Source organism: Rutilus rutilus (assembly GCF_951802725.1).
Source record: "Rutilus rutilus genome assembly, chromosome: 19".
Taxonomy (NCBI): Eukaryota; Metazoa; Chordata; class Actinopteri; order Cypriniformes; family Leuciscidae; genus Rutilus; species Rutilus rutilus.
Window position 1 is genome coordinate 15,606,369 of NC_140232.1, and position 27,019 is coordinate 15,633,387.

At 37.5% G+C, this 27,019-nt stretch overlaps 1 protein-coding gene across 2 annotated transcripts in view; it reads left to right on the forward strand.

Moving 5' to 3' along the window:
- Positions 1–27,019, forward strand: part of kcnip3a (Kv channel interacting protein 3a, calsenilin) — a 63,040-nt gene that overhangs the window by 18,102 nt on the left and 17,919 nt on the right. Inside the window, exon 2 of one of the 2 annotated variants that reach the window (XM_084390030.1) lies at positions 4,184–4,358. In XM_084390030.1, the coding sequence (XP_084246156.1) occupies positions 4,184–4,358 (175 nt within the window). Of the gene's footprint in view, positions 1–4,183; positions 4,359–24,501; positions 25,812–27,019 lie in introns of those variants that run through there. The other variant, XM_084390031.1, reaches the window with a different exon arrangement.

A 27,019-nucleotide genomic window follows, 5' to 3' on the forward strand; every position in this document is an offset into this window, starting at 1 on the left:
AAAAAGTAAAAGGTGAGACTACAGACGGTTTCCTATTTGTACAGTAATATTTTGATAGGAATACAATGTACAAACCTTAATTTCATTCAGGACGTTTCCCCTCTGGAAGTTTTCTCTCAGAACAGGACACAAAATGACTGTTGACAAATCTATCCAGTTTTAACCTGTTTGGCACAGACTACCCGGAATTGGGTTACACTGATCCAGCGCTGGGTAGGAATGTAAGGGGGTTCATCATTTTATTGACAGTAAAAATGACCCATCAACTTGAGTTACAGTTAAACTACCCAGCAAACTAGCTGGGTAAAAATATTTAAAATAACCCAACAGGCTGAACCCAGCAACCCAGAGTGTGTTGATCAAAAGACTGAAAAATGTTGAGATTGGGGTATTTTTGCACAGCTCTAGTGCACAAAAATGGCAAACAGAAGACAGGGTAAAAAGAAAGAACAAAGTGAAAAATTAAGTACACTAAAATCAGTAAAAACGTTGCTGTCTCAGATGGGAAATGTCTGAATCATTAAATGTGTTAATTCAGCAGAACAAATATGATGCAAATGTGTCTCTTTATCCTAATTCAAAGTCGTTCTAATACCTAATTTGCCATTTTTATCACACACCCAGTCATTAATCCCAACCATACTTTTAATTCAGTCTCCTTAGACTTTATGCGGCAAGAGCAGCGGCTCTTCCATTTTTAATTCAGCCGATTACACTCACTGTCAGGATTGAGCCCCCCCTCTGATGTGTCATATTCTTTGACAGTCCCTCTCTCACCTGGCATTTAGCTCCGTTTCTAGCGATTGTGTTTCGACCCGGCTCATGCTGCTCAGCATTTACAGCTTGGCCTAAACCAACCTCTCCCTGAGAGCCTAATCAATGTCTGTGTTTATCTCTATAAAAGCCCTCTCAGGATGATGACGGGCTCCTTTGTGAGTTTATGAAGAGCGAGGCGGCTCTCCAAACCTCTACCTGCCATGCTTTTGTGTGTGCTCGTAAAAGAGGCTCGCTCTCTCTCTGCCGATCTTTTATTGATGGGGTTTTTATAGAGTTAGAGTCTGAATAAATGAGTGCTGAAAGACGAATGAGCGGAGCTGTGCTGTGCAGGAACGAGGTATGGTACAGTGCGTGTCAGGGGGACTCCTTTAGTAAACAAGACCCCTCCTGGTTTTTAAAGTTTGGTGTTGACAGATAAGGCAGATGTTTAAATGACCTGGAAAGATCCAGAAATGCTTCCGCCACCAAATTACAATTATTGGCAGTTTGTTTACACAGTCTATTCCATATGAGTTTGCTCCAGTCCAGGTTTTGTTGGTTCCCATACAGGTGATCCTGCGATGGCCTGAAATAACTCATGGGAGCAGTGAAATGCCACATTGTCCCAATAAGTTGCTCAAATGTTGGCATTTTTCAACTTTCTCCATATTTCTTCACTTGGCAAAGGTCATTCTGAAACCAAGCGCTGTGTTCCGTATTATATGGCCCAAGTACAGGTTCTTCCGGTCACTATTCTTCAATAAGAAATATTATACTGACTGTACAAGAGGCACACATTGCTATTTAATTCAGTTCACCCTGCTGTTACACTACCATTCAAAATGCTGTATCTTATGCTCACCAAGGCTGCATTTATTTGATGAAAAATTAAAAAGTCTTCTATTTTACTATATTTTAAAGTGTAATTTACTCCTGTGACTTTACTGTCAGTGGCGTCAATTCACCAAAAGCCAAGGTATGGTAGACTCTGATGACATCATCCAATTTTACTTTACATTCCAACTTTTTACAGCACTTCAAACTCAAACGTCTAAATATTAACTAATTTAATGTAGGGAAAGTCACAGTCTAATGAAAAAATTAAATATTTCTTCAAATTGTGAATGAATTTAGACCGGAGTAAAGAGCGCTTCCATCCCTGAAGCTGTCAGTCAGTTCGCCACAAACTCATTAATCAATGAATCTGTCATAACTGCACAATGAATCTTTTATTTACATCATGTCTCCGCTTTGTTTGTTACAATAGGGGCTTTCGCACCGGAGGAACCTTTTCATAGTTTCTAGAACTATTGGCGGAAGTACCCGCTTTTTGGAACTAGGAACGATTTTAGTTCTAGGAACTCCTTTTGGAGGAACTAATTTAGCTCGTACTTCAGAGTAGGGTCTAAACTAGCACTATAGGAATTACCAGTGACATTACTGTATGCTGATTGGCCAAACGCACGCAAAACATTTTCTTCTCAGCTAGCGACATTGGACATCAACCACACGGCATATGCTAATATAATTTCATATACTGTCTACTTTCTATGGATAACAGTTCTATTTAATAACGTGTTAGCTAGGACTGTTAGACAGATCATAAACTAATGAACACGGAAAATGGGAGTACTTTTCCTAAAATGATGATCCATTCTCTCAAAACAATAAAACCAAAACATATTCAGTAACTAAGCCGAGTAGTCAAACATGACATAATATGCAGCGATATGCTACATTTCTTTCTCTCAGCTTTACACAAACCATCAATAAGAGTGAGCAGCACGAAAAGTGCATTATGCGTGCAAACACAAAGCAATGAGTCGTGATTGATAACAAAATAAGACATCTTCACACAGCACCCACAGCATGAGAGAAAACAGCATCAGTTCTTTCAAAACAAGACGTAGAGCAGATCTTCAACAGTGGAAAAGTGTGATTAATTTTTGATTGTCCAATCCTAGATAAACAGGCAACAACAGTGTGAAGATAATGGTCAGCTTGACAGTTGAATTTGTGGATCTTATCATTGTGTAGAAACTAGTATGCTCACAAGTATGTATGGGGGATTGGGGACTGTCATAAGATATTTCCTCTGTCAGTGGGAAATGTAATCATGGCCTCCACCAGGGCCATGTGACCCAATAATATGCTTTATGAAATCATTGTTCAAAGCAATGCTGATATGGTTTCAGAAACAACTGGTTTTCATCACTTGTCGAGATGTTTGAAATGAGTCTTGGCTTGAGTTGGTATTAGTGATGAAATAGAGGCTGTGCAAGAAGGAAACATAAACTGAATTATAGTGTAACCATATTTTCCTTCTCCATAGTTACTGTAATAATTGTTACTAGGCCTACTATATAAAATATTAAACTAAAATGGGATCACCTGTAAACTGTCTAACTATATGATGATTGTGGCTGATACCAAGTTACTACAGTTTTATTGTAAATAATAACTAAGATATTTTTGACAGAAGTTTGCTATGATGCAGTTTTGTCATTTTTACAGAGCTCAAATGATCATTTAATATTTTATTATAGTTCAAAATGTTACAGGCTTAAAACAGATATTTAAAAAAATCGATTTGAATGTTAACTCTAGTTCTTATTAATGACAGGATTCTAGGAAGGCATGATATAATCTCTAATGACAGATAATCTTGTGACATAATTTCTGATTATGTCATAGTCAGGCAGGTCACAGAGTTTTGCATGACCTTTTTCATATTTTATGGTTCATGCCTGTATATTTGCAGCAGACTAAGTTTAGATTCAGAGGCTGATATGAAACATGTAGCCTATATATGTTTGCCATATGCACATGTCCCATGATAATTTGTCATTTCGCTTTTATTTACAACCGGAGGATAATAAAAGCTCATTTTAGATTCATAGACTGACATAAACCTCATTTATTCACATCTCCATTGCAACAACATGACAACCTCCTGAAGAAAAATGTAGGCTTATTGTGTTTTAGGTTACAAAAAAACATCTTTAAAACCTTAAAATCTTCCCTTATGCTTTGGCTGCCTTGCAAGCACTAGTATTTTCTTTAGCAAATGAAAATCTAGTTTTGTTTATTTGTTTTGTTGGCAGTTGTGATAAAAAAAACAGGGAACTCAAAAGCGAATAAAGCGATTCATGTTTGAGTGATGTCATCTTCAAAATCTGTCCTCTGAACGCAGCAATACCATCTGTTTACATATGCAATATTCACACCCCTGAGGACAATTATGTCTTCTCCGATGTACTTTCAACACTTAGTCAAAGACCACGTTGTTATATAAGCAAGACACATTCTACCATTTGCTGTTCTCGTGCTGAGTAGAATTTAATTTAACACATACACACATCTTGCAAGATTGGATCAGCTGAGTGAGAAGAAATATAGGCTCTTTGTCATTGTCTTTCTCTCCCAGGAGGATGGCAAGTTGGGGGATGGCAGTCTGCTGGGTGATGCCAATGGGCTGGAGCCTGGCACAGGCCGACAGAAGGAGAGTGGCAAATGGCAGAGGCCTCGCTTCACACGGAAAGCCCTCATGAGGTGTTGCCTGGTCAAATGGATCATCGCCAGCACCGGACCCAAAGAGCAAGGTGAGACAGGGAAGTGGCGGAAAAGGCACAGGAGGAAATTAGGTTTTAGGAAGGCCTGCTGATGGAGTGTTTCTGCATATTTGACGGTGTGACACGTCACATGCTGGACACGCTGGACACATGCGGTCCAAAAAAGAACATAAATTGAATTACTACAAGAGAAATGCAGAGAAATTGATGGCATATTTTAAGCTTCTGCACAATAACTTTTGAGCACATCCTTTTAATTACTAGATGATCACAATTTTGAACTTTTGTACTGCTCTTTTCAATGCAGTTGCTATGAATGATGACTGAAGCATTCAGCCTTTAAGAACATTAAGTGTCTGATAAAATCAAAAACTGTCAGTGTAATGTTAATACAAAGATGACATACTTTAGACCTGGCTATGCAAAATTCTTTTCAGGGTTTTCCTGTAACGTGCTCCGATTGGTTCGCTATTACATCCTTGATACGTAGTTCCTAGCTTGCGTGGGACATACAACAATTTCTAATTAAACGTACAGTATGGAATTTTTCGCCGCTAGGGGTCGCTAACCTCTTACAATAACAAAGGCGTAGTTTGATGATGCAACATTTGCTAAGAATTATGGATCTTGTCGTCAACGTCAAGCCGACCGATCTAATAATGTTTATGGATGACTGAATACATCGATGCTTTTATCATGACTGTGATATGAAGCAGGTCGGGATTGCTAAGAGACAGCTATCAGCTCCACACACGACGCGAGTCCCGCGGATATAAAAGGAATATGGACATTTCATTCTACCGAACTACACGCAAGTGCAGAATTACAACTCACAGGTCAGTTTATTAGACAAATTAAACTTGTGAGGTAACGCAGCGCTGTTTCACTTGGTCTAACATTACACTAGCACACTAAACTGCATTTGAATGTGTTGAAATGTATTAGTTTGTCTGTATGAGACTAGCAGTAAGCTAGATCAACATTAGAATAACATACAGATCATATTCTAACATTTTATCATTGTTGAACTATATAACATTGATTAGTTTTATGTAAATGTGCTCACCTGTTTAATAAAGTACATGTAGGAGCGGTCGAAGTCTTGGACGTGGAGCTCTCGGCATCTCGAAAACACCGCGCTGATATTGATTCTCGTTTTAGTTCTCCTTTTTTATCCAAAGTCTGCTTGCCATGGTCCATAATGTTTGAACGAAACAACAACAGCGTGCAAATAGACATTGCGAACTACACAGTTGTCCACGTCAGTCGCCTTGGTTACTATCAGAGGGCTCTGGTTGCTATGGAAATAAAGAAACGTGACGTGTCTTCGAATTAAATTACAAATTTCTCCTGGTTTGAAAGTTGTTGTCGGGATAATGTAAGTACACAACTAAAAAAATATATATAACATAGATATAGTGATTTTTGCTATTTTTAAAGCAAAAAAGTTACATATTGTGCCTTTAAATAACGTCATTTTTTAAACAGTGGGCGCAAGCCTTTTGATCACGTTGCTTCACCTGTAAAGAACCAGAAACGTCATCCATTTAGACCTGAATGGAAAGAGAAATGTCCATGCCTAAGATACGAGACTGTCAATTGAGAAACAATAGCTATCTTTGATTAGCAAACCAACATTTAGCTGAAATTCACTCAAAATCGTCCTTTCCAGTGAGATATTAACTCGAGAACTGCTGTGAACTCAAGAACCATATCAATCTGATTCATGAACAAATCATTCAGGTCCGTGTTTCCCAAAAGCATATCAAGCCAAGGTGGGGCTTCATTTCAGTACAAACTTCATTTCAGTCTGTCCCTCAAGCATCAAAATACTTGGAAAATGAGTCATACGAACCACTTTAATTATACTTTTATGGTGCGTTTTTATCGTTACCAGCAGAGAATGCAAATACATGCAATCTTTATATATGACATCCTCCACCTGCTAATCACTTCATCTCCATTAGTAAATGAGTCCCGAGGCAGCTTGTAACCACAGATGTTGAGCCTTGACCTCAAGAGGGTGACATTGATCAAACAGACCTCAGCAGAAGTGTCTCTGTTGAACATGGCACAGGGAATGGATTCAGGTTGATTCGGTTTTGATCGATCTGTGTTGCCACTCTCTTCACGTAAGCTAGCCCTCTGTGGGCCATAAATGAGATTGTATCAAAATAGAGGTTAAAGCCAACCTTCTAAAAAGTACTGCTTGTTCAAACTTTGGTGATTTTATTAGCAGTTTCAGCTCTGAATGCAGAGCAGTTGTCTAGCTTCTATACAGTAATACTACAAGTTCAGGTTTGGATATCTTACATTTCTTGATGGTTCCAATAATCTGGAGCTGATTTTCATGATTGACAGTAGGGTTTGTATACAGTTTTTGTATTTTTGTGTGTTTAGATATTGTATGTTTGTATTGTATAGGGGTTATAGTTCTGTTTTTCAATCTGTTTAATGTGAATGTGTTGTTCTATTTTAAATTATGGATCAATGGCATGCAGTTCTACAGTGACTATTGTAACCTCTTCTATGTCATTTGCACAAGTTCACGAGTACATATAATCGAATAGAGTAAAGCACATTTGGCATACTGTCTGGGCTCAGAATTTTAGCCCGAATCCAGAGTACTACCCCGATATCCCTGGCTGGGATAGGAAGTTGGGGTGGTGGAGGGATGCTGGAGAACTGTCGAGGGACAGAGGTGAGTCGGCGATATATGCTGTATATTGGCCTCTTCTTGCTGATTGGGTAGATTATCTCAACGGGCTCCTCCCGAATTTTAATAAAACATAATTTAATATTTTTTGGGACATAAAGTCAAACATGTCCTGATATCATAAGAAAGACAAACATGTAATTTAAATGGTTTACCTATAGTGAAAAATAAATATACTAAAAAGTATTTGAAATGCAAGTATACTACATTTACATATTTATGTACTTAATAAAAATACCCTACTATTGTACTTTTGGTATACTTAAAGTCTGCTAAATTGGAACAACTAATGTTGTACTTTATGCACTTTAGTTATCCGAAAATAGTGCTGAAGTTCAACTAAAGTTATACTTAAGTATATTTGATTGTGCTAAAGTTGAACTATTGCAAGTATACTTTAGGCACACTTAAAATATCTTGCATTTAAAGACTGATATTATACAGTGGTCATACTATTCTTACTAATAGTGATATTAAAACACATTTTAGGCTTAATATTAACAAATGTACATTGTGCAATAAAGAAATACTCCAAATAAAGTTTAATTATAATATTGTATAAGTCTCAAGTGATATGTCAGTAAATATGTTAATAGTTTTGTAGTATACTTAGTATGAAATAAATGTATTTTAAATACATTTTGGTAAAGTTTTTTTTCCACTAGTGTTGGCATTTCTTAGAAATAATATATATTAATACAAAGTTTTGTATTAGATAATATCAGATAATTTGAATACATATGACTTATTCATGATATAAAAAAAACTTACATTGAAAAAACTATTTAAAAAAAAACATTTTTAAAAATGAGTACGATTTCACGTTTATGTTTACATTTTCAGAGTCATTAAATGTGAACTTTAAAATGAATTAAAATCAAGGGTGTCCTTTATTTTTCCACACTAAAGGTGGCATGCCCAGTGCCAGACTTTGCATATCATTATGTTCTTCACTGTGCTCGGCTGGTGCCGTCTAGTGGTTATGTGGGGAAACAAATTTGTGTAATGCATTAGCTCATTTGAAACAAATCATGTTGTACACATCGTTTTTTGAAGACAATGCTTTTATGAATGCTTATGAATATTTAATGAAGTGTTAATATGTGATATATAAGTAGTAAGTGTTTGTCATTATGCTATAATGATTTATTCGTTTTTTTAGCTCTCAAGATTGCTGAAAGAGCTGAGAGAATCACTCAAGTGATTAAGAGTGTTGAAAGAGACACTTAAACAGTTTGTGGCACCATTAAAAAAATTGGCTCTCTATTAGCAGAATCAGGAAATCAGAGATTGGCTTGCAAATGGGGAAATCAGAGAGGGCTATAGGAAGAGTGAAATAAGAGACGAAGGATGAGATGTGTCTCAGAATAAAACTAGTGGCCTTGTATCTACAGTAGCCCTAAAAACTATTTGGACGCTTAAACCACACTTAAAAATGTATCAATACATCAGATCATGAAATAGCAACATAATAAAGCAAGGGAACGTAATAAAGTATTAAATGGGTCCTTGATTATGATATAATAATTTTTTTTTTTTTTTACTTAAGTTAGAGTGTAATGTTGCTGTTTGAGCATAAACAACATCTGCAAAGTTACGATGCTCAAGGTTCAATGCTGTTCACCGCCACCCTAGGAAAATTATCCATGATTTTGTGATCGATTACTGTTTGTATTACCATAGTTTTCTGACAAATATGATGAAATGGTGGAAAACAACATATCTATAAGAAAATACTACAAAAAAACATACTACTCTGAAACGTCCTGTGAAATCCGTGCTTGCAAAGTCCATGGACTTGAAATCCGTTCAGCACAATCCTCTTGTTTGTTAACATTGTCAGGGTCTGAATTGGGCTCGAAATGGTTTGAAATTGATACCATTGTTAATATTTACATCTGAGTAGAGCTCACGGTTAAGAAGGGGCGTGACATTTCCCGAACATGTGCTGAAGCACGGCACACTCGGCCAGCTAACCAATCAAAGCACATTTCGTATTTCGGAAAGAGGGGCTTCATCGAAAAAAACAGACTGGGGAGTGAGGAGCTGTAATAATGTAAAATATGTGAAAAAATGATGCGTTTTTTGCACAATCAAGCATGAAAATATATCCAGGGACAACCCTAAAACAAGATTTCGTAAAAGGGCATTATAGGACCCCTTTAAAGTAAGATTAATGTTTGTGTATATATAAGTATTTGGTATGTGGAAAATTCCAACATTCTGTGGATCAAATTCATTTTCAATGTGAACTCTGCTAGGACACCTGTTTGAACTTCAGGGAAATTGACTTAAAAGTAGGTTTTCGCATCATCCACTTTGTTAGATTATTTGATGTCTTCTGACTGTACAGCATACTGTACATGCTTCCTGCGAAACTTGAGCATTCTGCTTATCATCCCCCTCTCTCTCTCTCTTTCTCTCTCTCTCTCTCTCTCTCTCTCTGATCAGTGACACTTCCTGTTCATAGCTTTAATTCCTACAGTCCAGGATATGTTCAGATATATACAGAAGAACTCTGTCAGGACACTGAAGACCTCACTAGCTGTTTGGTTTGGATTACTGTCCACGTCTGGATTTGGAGGTGTAACGTTATCCAGATAGCAAATCAGCAGTGTGTTCTACATAGGGTCACATTGAGACTTTTCTGCACTTCGCAGCAAAACCCTCCAGTACTGGATCTCAGTTAGTATGGATTTGTTGATTCATTAAGAAAGAAATGGATAAAGACTAATTTGACAATCACAGCAGCCCAAAGGAAACTCCTCTTCTAAATTTGATCTTGACTGTGAAAAACCTGTGATCTGGGAACTCTCTTTTAAGTCAGGAAGAAGTTTGATGTCATATTGTTTTTGAGGTGAAGGTTTTAGAGATTAGAGATCTTCTGGTGATGGTTTAATGGACTTTTTCCATTGTGTGAGTTACAGTAGTTTAACAGTGACTGTTCGATCAGCTGTTGAGACATTCGAGAAACGTTACTGAAGGACAAGAGACATGGATGCGGTGAACGACTTTAAGAATGACTGTCAGAGGGAGTTGACCAGCATGCTGAGCTGCTTTTTCGGCTTGATCACCGGCTCTTTTGCCCAAGGTACTTCCTTTGCTGTGATCTGTCTTTTTACATTCTTTTAAAATGATTTGACTCCTCAATCTTTTATACTGAACTTTATGAAGTTGCTGCAGAAGTGAAGTTTTATGTTGTTTGGTAGCTATCAATTGTTTCTCCTTAACAGATCAGAGGCCATGTTTAATCTTGTTTTTCTTTTCTTTTTTTGAGTGAAAATGTCTAAACATCCTTGAGATACATTTACTTGAGAAAAAAAAAAATCGTTTTTTACCCTCTTGCCAAAACATTTTTTTTGTTTTTAAGTGGAAAACATACTAATCAGGACTTTTCATTTAGGGTGGGTGTAGTTGCATGAGATAAAATGAACACATTATTTCTGGACAGGCAGGTCTATAATCACTTTATTGGATGTTTTTATCTGCTAATGGAGTAATTGTGCTGGTCCATTCTTCTACTGGACTCTGATTCAGTGTAAAACAGTCTCAGTCTGCCAGTTATGCTGTTGCAGTGTTACACTGTGTGTGTGTGTGTGTGTGTGTGTGTGTGTGTGTGTGTGTGTGTGTGTGTGTGTGTGTGTGTGTGTGTGTGTGTGTGTGTGTGTGTGTGTGTGTGTGTGTGTGTGTGTGTGTGTAATACAAGCCCTTTAACTTTCACTAAGTACCAAAACATTGTTCTGTCTCACTGCTGGTCAAAGGACAGATGCTCTAGTCTTCCAGGTGAATAATTGAATTAGTCCTGTTCAATTTGTCCTGTCTTTTCCTTTGACACTACTGAGACTCACTCAACCTCATGTTCTTCCAAACCGGTTCCTTTCTTTCTTCTGAGGAATACAAAAAGATACATTTTGGCTAATAGTGTTCTCGTTACTATTTTCCAATGAAAACCAGCTCAGAGAAAACTCATTATGTTAAACAATCCATCTATTTCATTTCCATTTTGCACATTCGTATAGAGACGTGAACTCCAGGGTCAGGAGGGAATGAATCATTTCCAAGCCAAGACAGAAACTGGTCATTTCTTCTCTGATTTTGTGTTGGAAAATCTGCAGAAGACTGTGGAATGGATTTTGGATGGTACAATGTGTTAAAATGGTGATGAATGATATTGGGCCTTATTATTATAAATCTTCAGAAAATGTTAGCCACATTTCACAAATCTTCCACTTTGGTGTCCTTAAGCTCTGTATAGATCAGGCCTAGCTAACAAACAAAAATATGTTCTAAGAATGTTTTGCCAGCATTATCATGAAGTCATGAAAACATTCATTCTGAATGTTCTCTGCACATTCAAAACATCCAGTTTTTTAAAAGTCATTTTTCTTGATTATGCAAACGTTCTGCATAAAGCTGTAACATTAAAAAGTGTTAGATGAACGTCCAACTAAAAAAGTTTCAGAAAGAAAAGTTCCATGATTGACGTGTAAATAATGTTTTGTGCTAAGTTTTAATAACATTATAAAGATCAGATAACTTTGAAGGAACGTTCTATTAACGTAACTGGAAGAACATTGAGAGAACCTTGCCTGAACGTTAGCCAAAGTTCTGTGAACGTTCCATTAAAATCCCATGACTATTTGACTGAAAATTTTATTAATACATTTTCTGTTCGCATAAAAAGGGTCTGGTTTTTACAAGATGGAAAGATAATAGAGTCATGGACAATCTTAGAAAGAATCTGTTTGATAATATTTTAATTTTTAACAAATATCTGTTTGATATAAGCTATATTCTCTTGACTGCTTGCAAGTCAACTTTTAAAAAAAGACTGCGACAGGAAAATAAATTGCAACATCAGCAGGGGCAGTGCAGGTTTAGTAACGGAATATGATCATAAGTCTTGCTAATTAAGCATTTATATGTGCCTTAAATAGTCAGATCGACTCAATCTGTTGTCTCATGTTTCTGTGGCCTTCAGCCAGGTCAGCCAATGAGGACACACAAGACAGGAAAGAGACTTGTGACTGTCGTAAATGTATCACAAACCAGCATCCACTAGCGCCTCACAGTGGACAGTGCAATCCATTACACTACACTATTTCTGTCAAGAGTTTACTGCCATTCAAAAGTTTGGAGTCAGTAAGATTTAATTAGAAGAAGTTAGTACTTTTACTCTGCATGAATGCATTAAATTGATCAAAAGTGACAGTAAAGACATTTACAATGTTATAAAATTCAAATAAATGCTGTTATTTTTAACTATCTATTCATCAAAGAATCCTAAAAAAAAATATCTTGGTTTCCACTAAAATATTAAGGCCTAATCCTGGCTTAATCTAAACCCTGTGTGTGAAACCAGGCCAAAATCAATCTTATTTAATCCTCCATGATGGTTTATGTGCTCAGATTTTTTCTATTACAATTGTTCAAAACAAGACATGGTTTGTAGTACTGATTATTGACGTCAATTCATCCGTCTTTCATGCCACTGGTTTATACCTATGGGACGTGGGAGAATATGTAAAATAAATATGGTGAAAAAAGGGTTAATAGAACATTAAGGGAACGTTATGGGAAGGTTAGGGGAACGTTTTGGATTCCCAGAACATTCCTGGAACCAAAAATTGTTAGCAGGGAAGTAGCACAATTATTTTTAACATTGATAATATTAAGAAATGTTTCTTAAGAACCAAATCAGCATATTAGAACAATTTCTGAAGGATCATGTGACACCAAAGACTGGAGGAATGATGCTGAACATTTTGGGGGGAAAAACTTTTTAAAACATTAATCAAACCTTGCTGACCCCATACTTTTGAATTTTTGTATATTATTAAAAGACTGAAAAATATTCCAGCGCTAGTGCACAAAAAAAAAATTAGTAAAAGTAAATAGAAATAACAAAGCTAACAAGAAATACAAATAGGGTAGAGTGGGGGAAAACGCCCCCCTGGGGTAAAACGCCCCCCACCTGTTTTTCCCAAAATGATCACTAAAAGTAGTCGAGATACATTTTTACTGTTGCTATGCACTACGTTGATAACGGGGATATACAAATCTCTATGGAGAAGCTGACACCAGCGACACATTTGAAGATAAGAGGATTACATGGTAAATGCTATAATTTTCAGATATTAGTAAACAAGTGTTTAAGAGAATATTGTTCTGCAGGATATCGCAGTGATGTATGATAGATGAACAGTGAAGTCTGTAGTTTGAGATCATATGGTATTTATAAGGAATATAATTATATTTAAAAAATTAAACATTTTTTTAAAAAGTCATAGCTTGTGGGGTAAAACGCCCCCCTGGGGGCATAGTTTCTCTCTATCATAATTACTATAATAAAATATTTATGTCTATCAAATCCTTTGTTTTACACTTAATGCAGTATAACTAGGTGGTAAAATCTAAATATTTGAACAAAACATGAAAAAATTACCTCAAGTGAGCATTAACTAGCTAGCTTGCTAGCAAAGTTAGCTCACTGATGGAAGGTAGTTAAATTTGGCTATTTTGGACATTGCTGAAATAAATATTAATATATATACATGTTGATACATTACTTGCCTTTTACTTTTAGAGATTAAAAACTATTGTCTGTTAATTTTGCTGTTGATCTATGAAGCAAACTGGTTGGTAAGAAAGGGGGCATTTTACCCCACCTTGGGGGGCGTTTTACCCCACCGCTGGGGCAAAACGCCCCCTTTGTACAAAAATATTTTCAGTGAAAATACTAATTAATTATGAAGGCTGAGCAATTTTAATATTTGGTGAATAACTCCTGCCATAGTCACTCAAAACCGGGATGGCAATTCTAGTCACATTTATGTTTTGTTTCACTGTAACGTCACACTTTCCTTAAGGGGGGCGTTTTCCCCCACTCTACCCTATATATACTGTAAGTTCAGTGATATTTAATTTTTGTTGTAAAAAAGTTTATATACATTTATATAGGCCTATAGCTACTCTGGAGAAAACCGTGATGTCATCATCCAGCTCAGTTCAGTTTTCATGGTGTCAATGCAGGTAGATCAATATTATTGTTGAATATTAAATTAAATATCCCCAACTAAGCAAGCCAAAAGCCAATGGCAACAAAAGTGGAAAAGACGACAGTGGGAAGGAACCAAAACTCCATCAGGTGACAGAATGGAGAAAAAAACCTTGGGAGAACCCAAGCTCTCCTCTGGGGGCAGTTCTCCTCTGGTCAACGAACGAATAGTGTATGGTTATGATTCAGGCAGATTGGATTGAAACATTCAGAATATTATCCATTGTATGGATAGTATACAGTATATGGTATGGGCTACCACTGCAATGCAGATCACTTGTTGAGGACCGCCTATGCACATTTTTAAATACGCTTTGGTCTGTGCTCAACGCAGGGGTCTTGAAGCGTATCTGTTTTATTAATAAACTCATATTAATATTTTCACCTCTGTGGGGTGGTCACGGTGTGAGAGGGAAAAAAATTCAAACACAGGCCACAGGAGAGAAAGAGTGTGTTATGTTTTAAGTGAAAGGTCATTGTAGCACTTAGTCTTTGAAGTGTCTGACCCATAGTCACCAAACAGACTGCTCAATGTGCTTTTGCACCAGACACACACTATACACACACACACACAGGTTGTCATCTGGTTTCTTGGAGAACAGCTGTTGGTTCATGCTCATTGTGGTTCCTGTTTTTAGCATATCTAGTGTGGTTTCTATATCAGTCTATAATGGGGAGCGTGATGGCTACGCTTTCTTTAGAAGCGCGTCGGCGTTTCTCTCGACCCAGCTTCCTGGCTGACTGTCGCCACAGTACGGCTCGCTATCATCGCTCAGGTAACGCTTATCAAAACAACACTCTGTCTTTGAGCCGTCTGTGTTTTTTCACTTTTAATCGTTTGATACCCAAAACCCGTTCAGTTTGGCATGTTAAAGACCCATTAGTGTTACTTCCATTGTAAAGTTATTAGAAAACTTTATTTTTTTCTGGTGGTTATTGTAAATGTATACAGGTTATTACATAGAATAAATATAGATGAAATGCAGATACATAGCTGACATGGAGTCAAGCAGCGTCCTGCAGCTTATCATGCTTGCTCACTGTAAAAAAAAAAAATTTTTTGGTTTAACTTAAAAATGTAAGTTACCTGGTTGCCTTAATTACAAATTTGAGTTAATCCAATGAAGGAGATTGGCTTAATGAATAGAAACTCAAAATATTATGTTATCTGAACCACATTAATCATTTAAGTTGATTTGACACAAGAAAATAAGTTGCGATAACAGTTATTATTATTAATATTATTATTATGCATGTAGCTGTTTGAACTAGTATTAATAGAGAGAATTATTCATTGAGAAAAAAATATTTGTCACATGCACCACTGGGTTATTTAGTTAATTGTCACCATTTTTAAATCATAGATCTTAACTTAAATGTTTGTAATTCATGAATGCTTTGGAATACAGACCTTTTTTAATAAGACACTCATCAGATTATTGCTGATTGTTGGGGACATTTAGTTATAATTAAGCATAACTGAAAAAAAGGGCCAAAAACTCACCGCTCCTTAAAAACTGTCCATGTGAGGTGCGTAGACCAAAAAAGGGAAATTATTAAAAAAAGCGCCTCTATCACTCTATCAATGAAGAAAATGACTAACAAATTTGGAGGTAAAACCACTGTTCTAATGGCAAACGTTTCGGTCACATCATGTGACCTTTCTCAGTGCAAATTTAGAAAAGCATATACATTTTAATCCTGCAAGAAAAAGGAAAGTTAGTTATAATTCATTAAAAAAAATTCCTTCACACATGCAAAAAGATGATTTAAAAAATGTAAATGAAATACTTTCTTGATGTGGAAAAGGAAAAATAAAAAATCCGGGATTTATTTGTCTACCACCCAAATAGAAGTAGCATTTTCTAGAAATATATTTATGGGCCATAACTAGGCTGTTAATTTAACACTTTAATTTAGTACAATTACTGTATAAATATAAAACGATGTATTAAAAATGGTCTGCATGCGTATTTAGCTGTAAAACTGGTCGTTTTGAGCCACAGTCAATTGTAAAATGACTAAACGCACACATGACAGCACATTATACATTGGACTCTTGCTAACTTTCAGAAGAAAAGTTTATTCTGATAATTCTTTATGATACATTTGGCTATTAGTTGAACATTGATGTCTTTTATCTATGTTTGCTGTTGCTTCAGTTTTATGAAAGCAATAAGCCATTTGGGTCTGTGCATTGCCATTACTCAAAATTCTCATAAATGTCTGTAAATGGAGTTTCGTTTTGATCAAGACACTCATAGATTGACTGTCTCTCAGAGGAGGAGGGGATGAGGCTCTGGTAGACCGAGCTCATCCTGACACTGTTATTTTCTTGGGGTACGGCTGACGATGAGTGGCGCCGATCCTAAACACAAGAGAACCGATCAATCCCACAGACTCTAGTTTATATGAGTTTGAAGTTAAAGACTCTTGCCTTCGTGTTTTCTGTGCTGCAGTCTGGATTAGAAGTGCCACCCACCTGCCATGTGACTTCTGCTGTTCGAAAGAATAGTTATTTACTATATTGTGTTAAGGTTTACGTTAATCATCGTAATTATTATAATAATATTATACCTGTTTGCCTGCATTTCTTGTAGAATCCATGAAAGCAATGATACAAAAACACAATCACCACCACAGCACAGATGCAGTATAGCACATAATTCATCCACTCTGAAAATAATAATTCATAAAACTGATTATTATTGCAGCCGTGATTTTAACCTCATGGCCTTGTTATACAATCAATATACCGTATTTTAATCGTTAAAAAGTCAAACAAAGAAGCATTATGATGTCAATGAATAAGTAGGCCTTTTGTACCCTACTAGTGCATCAACATCTTCACCATAGTTCAGTGTTATTTCAAAAGACTGTGGCTCTTAAAATACTGCAGAGCGCTTATAAAGTATTTTGAGCTGAGAATGACAGGTGATATGAGTATGTACGTACGTATCCCTAATAAAGCATCATTGTGTGCAGATGGAGTTTGATTCTTGAGTTTGATGTAAAATGCTGGTGCCTCTCTTGTCCAAAGCACTTGAGGAAAAGCAGCAGATATGCAAAAAATTAAGATAAACAAAAATTAAATGCACCGTTTTTAAAGTGATAATCAAGCAAATATCACGTTTTGAGAACAATAAATAATTCACCCAAAAATACAAATTATGTCGTCACTTACTCACCCTACTGTTGTTCCAAACCTGTATGACATTTTTTTTTTTTTTCTTGAACAAATAGGATATTTTGAAAAACAATGTTGTTCTTTTTTCCCCCTTGCTGTTGAAAGTCAATATCATTTGGACACTGACGTTCTTTAAAATATTTAATTTTGTGTTTCGCAGATGAAAGAAAGGCAGGTTTGAAACAAAATAAAGGTGAGTAAATAGTATTTTTAGGTGTTCATTTCTTGAAACGTAAGAAATCCTCTGGATATTTCTGCAGATTGCAATCTATGAAATTATACGGAAGCAAGTATATCAGCATAACCAACCATAAGAACAAGCATACATGCAGCATTTCATACTTTGGGACTAGAGCTTCATTGGAAGATATTTAGAAGAAGAAAAAAAACAATTATTGAACAAAAATAATGGCTACTCACTTGCGAATGGAAATTTAGGTAATGCTGACAATGCTTCTTACGAGCTTCAAAGGGGCTTTTTGCCCTTGGGCAAAAAGAGACTCCTCCTTAAAGCACTCACTGAATACAGACAGACAGACAGGGAGACAGACAGATAAGGTTTGCACAGTGAAGTGTATTGTCCAGCAGAGGGCCCTGTGCATACGCAGTCATCTGAAGTGAGGTTCTTCTCAAATGGAAGGCTGAGGCTGCGCCCTTAGTCCAGTCCTCCTCAGAATTAAACACTATGAGACGGTCTATGTGTGCATGGCCCCATGGTCACGGCACAAAAATGCTATCAAAACTTAATTTTGGAAAAATACCTTGTATTAAAAATCATTATAATAACTGGCTTTGTTAATGCAATACAGTGAATGACAACCATCTGCTGTCTCCCAGTGGCTAACATTATTCAATGAAAAAATCTATAATTTGCACTCATATTTTTAAGTAAATTCCACATATGGAATTAAGTCAAATCTACTTAGCTAAGTTGAGTAAAATTAACAAAGAAAATAAGTAACTAATTTGGCTACTTTAAATAAGTAAAGTAATTTCTACTTAGTTGAAGTTTACTTTGCAATTCTCAGTTTCAAGCACATTAACCTCAAACAATATAACTTAATTAAATCATGCTTTTAAAGTACATGCTTTACTTAAAAAAAAATCTAAGTTATTAATACAGTAGATAAAAAGTGAACAGTTGGATCAACTTTAAAAAATTACTTCAATTGGTAACACCTAAAGAAATTAATTTTTCTCAACTTAAATTATCACGTTTTATTGTGAAAAACGTGATAATTTAAGTTGAGAAAACTTGAAGTATGAACGTGTATGAACGTATGAAAGTATGAACGTGTCATTTTGAGAGATGTCAACTCCAGATGTCACAAAACAGCAAGTTACTAAACCTAACAACAAACGCAATGATAAAATCGTGTCAATACAGCTAGAAAACAGTAACAAATGCAACCTTATGAATTATTCATGCCCCAGTGCAGGAACTCCAGTATCAGAAAGTTGAGTAGATTTGACTTTATTAAACTTAATTTTCTACGCTTTCATTTCTACAAGCTTAAAGTGAGTACTAATATAGAATTTACTTTGTTGTTTTAAATTCTTACCCGAACTAACTTTTTCCTGTATACAGAAATTAAATTTGGTTTTTTTCCTGTAGTATTTACTTTACCACAGAATCATTTTTATCAGTGTTTTTTTTAGTGATTCATTTTCATCTAAACAAAAGATAACATTCATCTCCGATCTTACCTTGTCTTGCTTTCATAATGAACTCAGATGAACTCAGTGCCGACTAATTTTCCATCAGTTCTTTTCTGAGAATTGGTATGTGTGCAAAGGATTCTGGGTGATTGAAGGATGCGAAGAATACACTTGATGCATCCTTCAAAATTCGTTGAATGAAGGTCTAGCTTCCGATGATCCTTCAAATTGAAATGAAAAATGTCACTGGAAATGGATGAATCTTTGGCTTATCTGTAGTGATTAGTAATTTCCTCCAACCAATGGGAGTCCATCCCCTATTCCTGAAATTTATTTTTTGTTGTCATTGAGATGACTGGGGAAAAGTGTCCCGATCAACCTGAATTCACCCTATTTCGTCAGTGCATTCCAGGGTGTTTTTATCATTAAAAAGTCGATCCATCACACCTCATTAAGAGAGAGAGGGAGAGACAGAGAGAGCACTTCTGTCGAGTCTGAGGACTCAAAGAGCAGGGCTGGGTTTGGCTTCAGAGTGCTTATGTATTAGATAGAGGGCCGGCTGCCTTATATCAGGTTTCATTTCTGTACGTGCAGAGTTACTGAACATGTAGAAGGGAAGTGCAGTGTTTGTATACATTGACGGATCGCTTTGCCAGACTATTCCTCCGTAGTAATAGCCTTATGCTGGTTTGTTTGCTGTGAATGAACAGCACTGATGGATAAATCCAGATTTTGCCATTTGTAATCGGAGTGCATTGGATTAATACTCGAAAGCACGCCTTCTTTTAATGCATGAAATTAAAAGAGATGGATGGATTTGTTCAAATTAGATTTTAAAAGAAAATATATGTTTTTTTCCAAGTGTCTGTGCCAAGATTTCAGATTGTACCATTGTTTTCCTGATTTCCATGATTAGGTTCAATTATGAGCTATGTTAGTACGTAGTGTGTTGTCAGCAAAAGCCTCCTGCTTTTGCTCTTGTTAAGAAGTGTTCATCTTCTAATGGCATTACTGGAACCTGCCCCGTCCTCCTAAAAGCTCAACATTAATTTCTAAACAACAAGCACTCACGCCAGCCATTAATACAGGTGGAAAAAAATATGTTTATTTGTTTTTGGTAGAATTTTTAGATTGGATGATTTTTATCTGATTTTATCTATTATTTCCGAATTTCAAGATCAAAATGGGTCAAATAAGAGTCCTATTGGATTTTACTGAATATTTTTTATCCTCTTATCTAAAATCCTTATTTCTATCTTAATCTGGAACTAATTCAAAGTTTAAAATGTTTAAATAAAATTGCCAGTCCGCTGTACACAAATCTGATTTCATTACATCTATTTCTAGTCATTCAGGTCTCAGCCAATTGGCCCTGACTGAGACCTGGATCAAGCCAGAGGACACTGCCACACCTGCTGCCCTCTCCACTAACTTCACTTTCTCACACACCCCTCGCTTGACCGGAAGGGGTGGAGGTACTGGTCTTCTCATCTCAAACGATTGGAAATTTTATCCTTTACCACCTCTGTGTGACAACAGGTCACCTTTCGGCGAAACCTCTCACCCTCTCGCCTATCCTCTTTGGTCTCATCCACACTTCCTCCACCTGATCAGCTCTCAACACTAGATGCTAACAGTGCAACTGATACCCTTTTCTCCACTTTAACATCCTGCTTGGACAACTTCTGCCCCCTGGTTATCTGATGTTCTCCGCGAACATCGTTCTAAACTCAGGGGTGCAGAGAGGAAGTGGCGAAATCGAAAGATCCTACTGACCTTGGTCTTTGTCAATCCGTCCTCTCTTCCTTCTCTGCTAATATCTCTACTGCTAAAATGACTTACTATCACAACAAAATTAACAATTCTTCTGACTCTCGCATTCTTTTCAAAACCTTCTCCTCTCTTCTCAACCCTCCTCCTTCTCCTCCTTCATCAACCCTAACAGGAGACGATTTCGCCACATTCTTCATAAAAAAAAAAAAAGAACCATTAGCAGCCAATTTACCAAACCACAAACTGACACACACATCTTACCAGCTAACACACACATTCTACCCTCCTTCTCTCTGCTTTCAGAGGCAGAAGTCTCCAAACTACTCCTTTCCAATCTACTGGAAAGGTAGTATGCCCTACTACCTGTCCGCTACTACCATCTACTTCTAGCCATTTCTTCCTCAGTGTTACCCTCACATACGCACATCATAAACACCTCTCTTCACTGAGACTGGCAAGAGCAGCTACCAAATCCTCAGTTCTCATCCTGCTGGATCTGTCTGCCGCCTTTGACACAGTTAACCACCAGATCCTCCTGTTAATGTTAAAGACGAAGGGCATCTCGTGAACCGCACTACAATGGTTTAAGTCTTACCTCTCAGGTAGGACCTTCAGGGTGTCGTGGAGGGGTGAGGTGTCCAAGATAGTGATGCGCGGGTCGTCTCATAACCCGCGGGCCCCGCGGGTAGCCCGCGGGTCGGGTTGGGGCGGGTCAAAAAATTGTCACTTTATTTGCGGGGCGGGTTGGGGCGGGTCATTAAACAAAATAAAATAAAAATCCATATGTTGCATGCAATGTCCAGCCTATATTAAATATTTGGGAATATCAATCTAATCATATTTTAGTAGGTTATTTGATAAGGCCGTAGCAATGCAACTTGCGTGATTTCCCCAAACCTTTGGCGTCACGTGACACAGCTCGCGCAAAGCAGCTCGCGCCAAGTAGCTCCCGCCGCCAGCCACAACAACAAAGACGGAGAAATAAAAGTGAAGATGGAATATGAGGTGCGGGAGAAATTGAGGTCGGGATTTTACATAATTAAAAGAAAAAAAGGTGAATGATGAATTAGATGAATACAAACGCTGCTTTGTAAATATTGAAAATGTTTAAATCATTATCTTATTAATATGACCTGATTTATGGTTCATATTCAGAATCGTCTGTTATTGCCAGTTTACAGGGCGATGTTTCCAAGCACTTTCAGGCTGAAATAAAGGCTGTTTTCTTTTACATTACAATGCCTAGTTTGTCTATTTAATGGTCGCGGGTGCGGGGCGGGGCGGGTTGTAAAAATAGATACAGTGGTGCGGGGCGGGCTGAGGCGGGCCAAATAATTTCATAAAAGCGGGACCCGCGGGTTGGAAAAAAAGCCGACCCGCGCATCACTAGTCCAAGACCCTACATCTAGCTACTGGGGTGCCTCAGGGCTCAGTGCTTGGACCACTTCTCTTCTCCATCTACATGACATCACTAGGATCTGTGATTCAGAAACATGGCTTCCTATCCCTGCTACGCTGATGACACACAACTCTACCTCTCATACCAGCCTGATGATCCGACGGTTGCTGCTCGCATCTCAGCCTGCCTGACAGACATTTCTGGCTGGATGAAGGACCACCACCTTCAACTAAACCTTGCGAAGACAGAGTTGCTTGTGGTCCCTGCCAACCCAACACTACACCACAACTTCTCCATTCAGCTAGGTTCGTCATCCATAACTCCATAAAGGTCAGCCAGGAACCTTGGAACATTGCTAGAACTGCCCGGTCCTGCAGATTTGCCTTTTACAACATTAGGAGAATCAGGCCCTTCCTATCAGAGCATGCTACACAACTCCTTGTCCAAGCACTTGTTCTATCCAGACTGGACTATTGTAATGCTCTCCTAGCAGGTGTACCAGCTTGCACTGTCAAACCTCTGCAACTGATCCAAAATGCTGCAGCTAGAGTGGTCTTTAAAGAGCTGAAGAGAGCACACATCACTCCTCTACTCACAAAATTGCACTGGTTGCCAGTTGCCGCTGGCATCAAATCTTCAGACTTACATGCCATCCAGAAACTTGCGCTCTGCAAGTGAACGCCGTCTTGTGGTGCAATCTCAAAGAGGCACAAAATCTCTTTCTCTGACCTTTTTCTGGTCCTTCATGGTTCTGGTTCCATGGTGGTGGAATGACCTACCCAACTCAACCAGAGCTGCTGAGTCCGTGGCCATTTTCAAGAAACGGCTGAAGACGCATCTTTTTCGGCAACATTTGCTCTATTAATACTAACACTTTATCTTCTATTCTATATCTATTATCGTTATAAAAAAAATAATATATATATATATATATATTTTTTTTTTTTTTAACTACACGTACTGCATTAGATTAAACTGGGAAGGGTCATAGCACTTGCATATTGTTGTCCTATTGTTAGTTTAACTTCTTCTATTGTTCTCATTTGTAAGTCGCTTTGGATAAATTTAAATGTAAAAATGGAACAAGTAAGAGTCCGTTGGGATTCTGATAAATAAAGTAACATTTCTGTTGTGAATCATTCATTCATTAATTCACTATTTCATTCATTCATTCATTCACTAATTCATTCACTAATTCAGGTTATTGTTTCCAAATTATGATAGAAATGTAATGTTTTATTTTATTTATTTTTATGTGGGTAACCTCTTATCAAAATCTTAATGTCATTTCTATCATAATTTGGAACTAATCCAAAAATAAAAATGGATCAAATAATAATCCACTAGGATTCTACTGGATGAAGTAAATTCATGTTTATTTGTTGTTGGTTGGTTGGTCTCATATTATTGTTTCCAAATCATGATTCATTGGCATTCCTTTAGGATTTTTATGAATTTTGTATTCTGGAGGGTGTATTTCGGTTTGAGGTGTAACATTCATTATAATTTGAAGATGACATTTCAGACATTTAGATGTTCCCCAGAGATTACCATTACATTTTAAATATCTACATTGTAGCACTGTTTCTATTTTTTGTCTGGTCCTGTTGTCATGTCTGACATTTATAATCTTTGTATGGCTCTTTTAACTAGAAAAACAGCTATTTGATAATAAAAAAATGGAGGGGGAGGTGTGAGAGATGAGTTGATGCTGGCAGTAGAAACAGTGTTTGATCTCACATTGTGTTTGGTTGACTTAAAGCTACCATTAAGACTTTATTGATTCCTTTATCTAACTGAGCCATTATAGCTCTCTCCTCTTCTCTCCCGCTATGCTATAAACAGGAAAACCTGTGAGCTAATGTTGTCTTCTCTGGTTGTCCCATTCCATGCAGAGGCCTTGCCCTGCTTCACTCGAGAGGAAGGAGAGAGAGAGGGAAAGTGCTCCAGATGGAACAGATATGTGGGTGGATGGAGGCTGGGAAATCGGCAGGGGAGGGCGTCCCTGGAATCTGATCCCCCTAGTATCTCTCCCTCTCTTCGGCTTTCTGCCCTGTTTGGAAATGTGACTTTTCCCCAAGTCCCCAGACAGAAGGCAAGGAAGGAAAAGAGTGAGAGAGGGAGTTGTGGTCAGAGAAAAAGGACCAGTAGTCACAGGGGTTTGACTTTGCAGTCAGGGTTAGTAAGGGTAGGAAAGTGAGCGATGGATAAAAGAAGGGATGGAGTGGTCATAGATGAGCAGAGAGGAAGAGACACGGAAGGAGGGGTGGGATGGACAGAGAGGTGAAGATAAACTGCCCATTGCAGATTATTACGGGACAAGAGAGGGCAAGAGAAGCAAGGGAGGGAGGGAGGGAGGGAGGAAGAACCTGAACTGTACAGTGCAAGTTGAAAGAAGAGACAAAAGCACTTGATGCTGACTCTGAGGAAACAGATGATGGAAAAGATGAGGGCGCTTGACTGACGGCAGAACCCCCGAGAAGGAGGAGAGACGAGAAACCGCATTCTTCGGGACCACTCCCAAGACATATCACGAACTTAATGGGCCATTTGAAAGGTTTGATGGGGTCAAGAATTGTGAACTTCACTGGATTTGCACCTAGTTAAAGACAGATCCACCCAATCTGCAAAGTATTGGGGTATTTTTACTGCTGCCACAGGAAGCAACTTAGAGCTTTTCTTTTCTCTTCTTTGTTTTTTAGTTTTTTTGCTGATTTTGCACCAGCCTGGTGTAACACGCAGGAGACCGCCGAATGCTTTGGACCAGGATTCGAAATGCCACCTCAGTTCTTGTCGCAGTGACCGAGGCAGTGCCAGATGTTGATCCTGCATATAACTAAACGGATTTTTCTTTAATTAATTCTGCATGGACTATTATTCATGTTTGATGCAGTAGGGTACCCATTAGTCTCATATTTCCATGTCAGCATCTACAAAATGCGGATTTAAGAGCCACTTAGGACTTGAACTGAAATATGATCGTTTTAACAGCTAAATGAGTCCATTGCTTCCAAGTCGCAATTCCACGTTGCACTCGTCTGGATCTGTGGAATGAATCTCCGTTCTCTTGTGCCTCTTGCTTTACACCGCAACCTACACCTTTGGATCAACAATCTTGAATATCACAGCGTCGCCACAGCACTTCGTCACGACAGAGTTTAAAATGCTCTTGTCTGTTGTTGACACTTACAAATAACATTTGCGGCCAAGGATGGCTTTTACACATCTGGACTGTGTACGAAAACTGCAATCCAGCTCTTTATTTATGCGATGGGGCTTTCAAGAAAAAAATGACCTAACATGGAAACACTGACTTCTCCTCTCACCTCCAAAATAAGTGTAACTAGACCGGACTCTTTTTCCCATGCACACTGCTAGCTTGACGTTCTGCCAAAAATATCCCCTGGTTTTTCTTTTAAATATTCTTCAGAGGAACTACTGAAATTAATCTTTCCTTTTGAGACGTCCTGCATCTGGCGCCATGCTATAACGGCCAGTTGGCTTTGTCCCGTGTTAGTACAGAGATTAATACTTTCACTTCCAGTAGTTCTAGAAGTTCTTGTGCCAAGAATCGTAATTCATTGCAGCCATGGGTATTCAGGGAATGGAGCTGTTTGCCATCGGAGTGGTCATCATTCTGTTTGTGGCTGTTCTCAAACAGTTCGGCATTCTGGAGCCCATGTCGCTGGAAGGTAAGGAGCATTCTAGAACTGAGGTCCTCCCCTTTGTTGTCATGGTGATATGCTTGACCAATGAGGCCCTTGGGGCCGGGGTTGCGTCAGGTGCACCCTGATGATAGATAGCGTTAACAAATCTGATGTTGTGATGTTTGTGTTAAAGTGAAGGAAAGGTATTGCACTCTCACAGAATGCAATAATAGATTGTTCCTGATGAGTTTTTCCTGCTTGTGAGTTTTGAAGGTCACTGGGTCTTATTTGGCTGGTAGGCGATCTATTGAAGTTTGAAGCATTTTATGACAATTTTCGCTCTACTGTGGGCAAATATGAGCACAACACATACCTGTTACATCATGTGTTAAAGTGGGACTGCAGCACCGGGTGGGAACAAAACTGTCCTAAATGTGTTAAAATCTGACAACCTCCCGTTTGGGATGTTCTCAAATGCACAAATAATTCCTAAATGCTAATAAAAGGTAAATTCATAATATATATTTTTTTAATTAATCATAATTGACGTGTATTATTTGCTTATTAATTAGATTATTGTATTTATAAAACACCTGAAGGCCACATGTCCTCACTTAAGTAGTATGTTGTTTTAGTAGTTGACTTTAAAAGTGAAAATGCTACACATCTAAAAAAAAAATTTAACAGTATTTTGTCTATTCTTTCATAATTAACATGCTTGCTGTTTGTATGGCCTTATTTGTGCTTAAAATGTTGCACTTGACCATTTAAACTGCATTTAAAATGTAAAATGTAAAATAAGGATGGCCAAATGGTGATTAAAATGGTGGAAAAACTGTGAGATGGTGCCCAGTTAAATAAGAAAAAATATATATAAGAAATACAGATTTCCCTTTATACATTTGTTAAAATTTAAACTAAAATCTTGAAAATGTATTCATGGACATGTATGTGCTAATAACAAATAGCTGATTATACATGTTTGGGTGTGTCTGTTATTAATGACACGTGTTTTAGGACACTTTTACTGTTTAGGTTTATGATGTGCTAGTATGTTTTTCTTATTTACAACATACTCAAAGACAAGGAACTTATTGAGACTGTTATATTGGTTAAGAAATACTATACTCTCTCTCTCTCTCACACACACACACACACACACACACACACACACACACACACACACACACACACACACACACACACACACACACTTTCTCTCTCTCTTTGAATCAAACCCCAGTCTAACATTA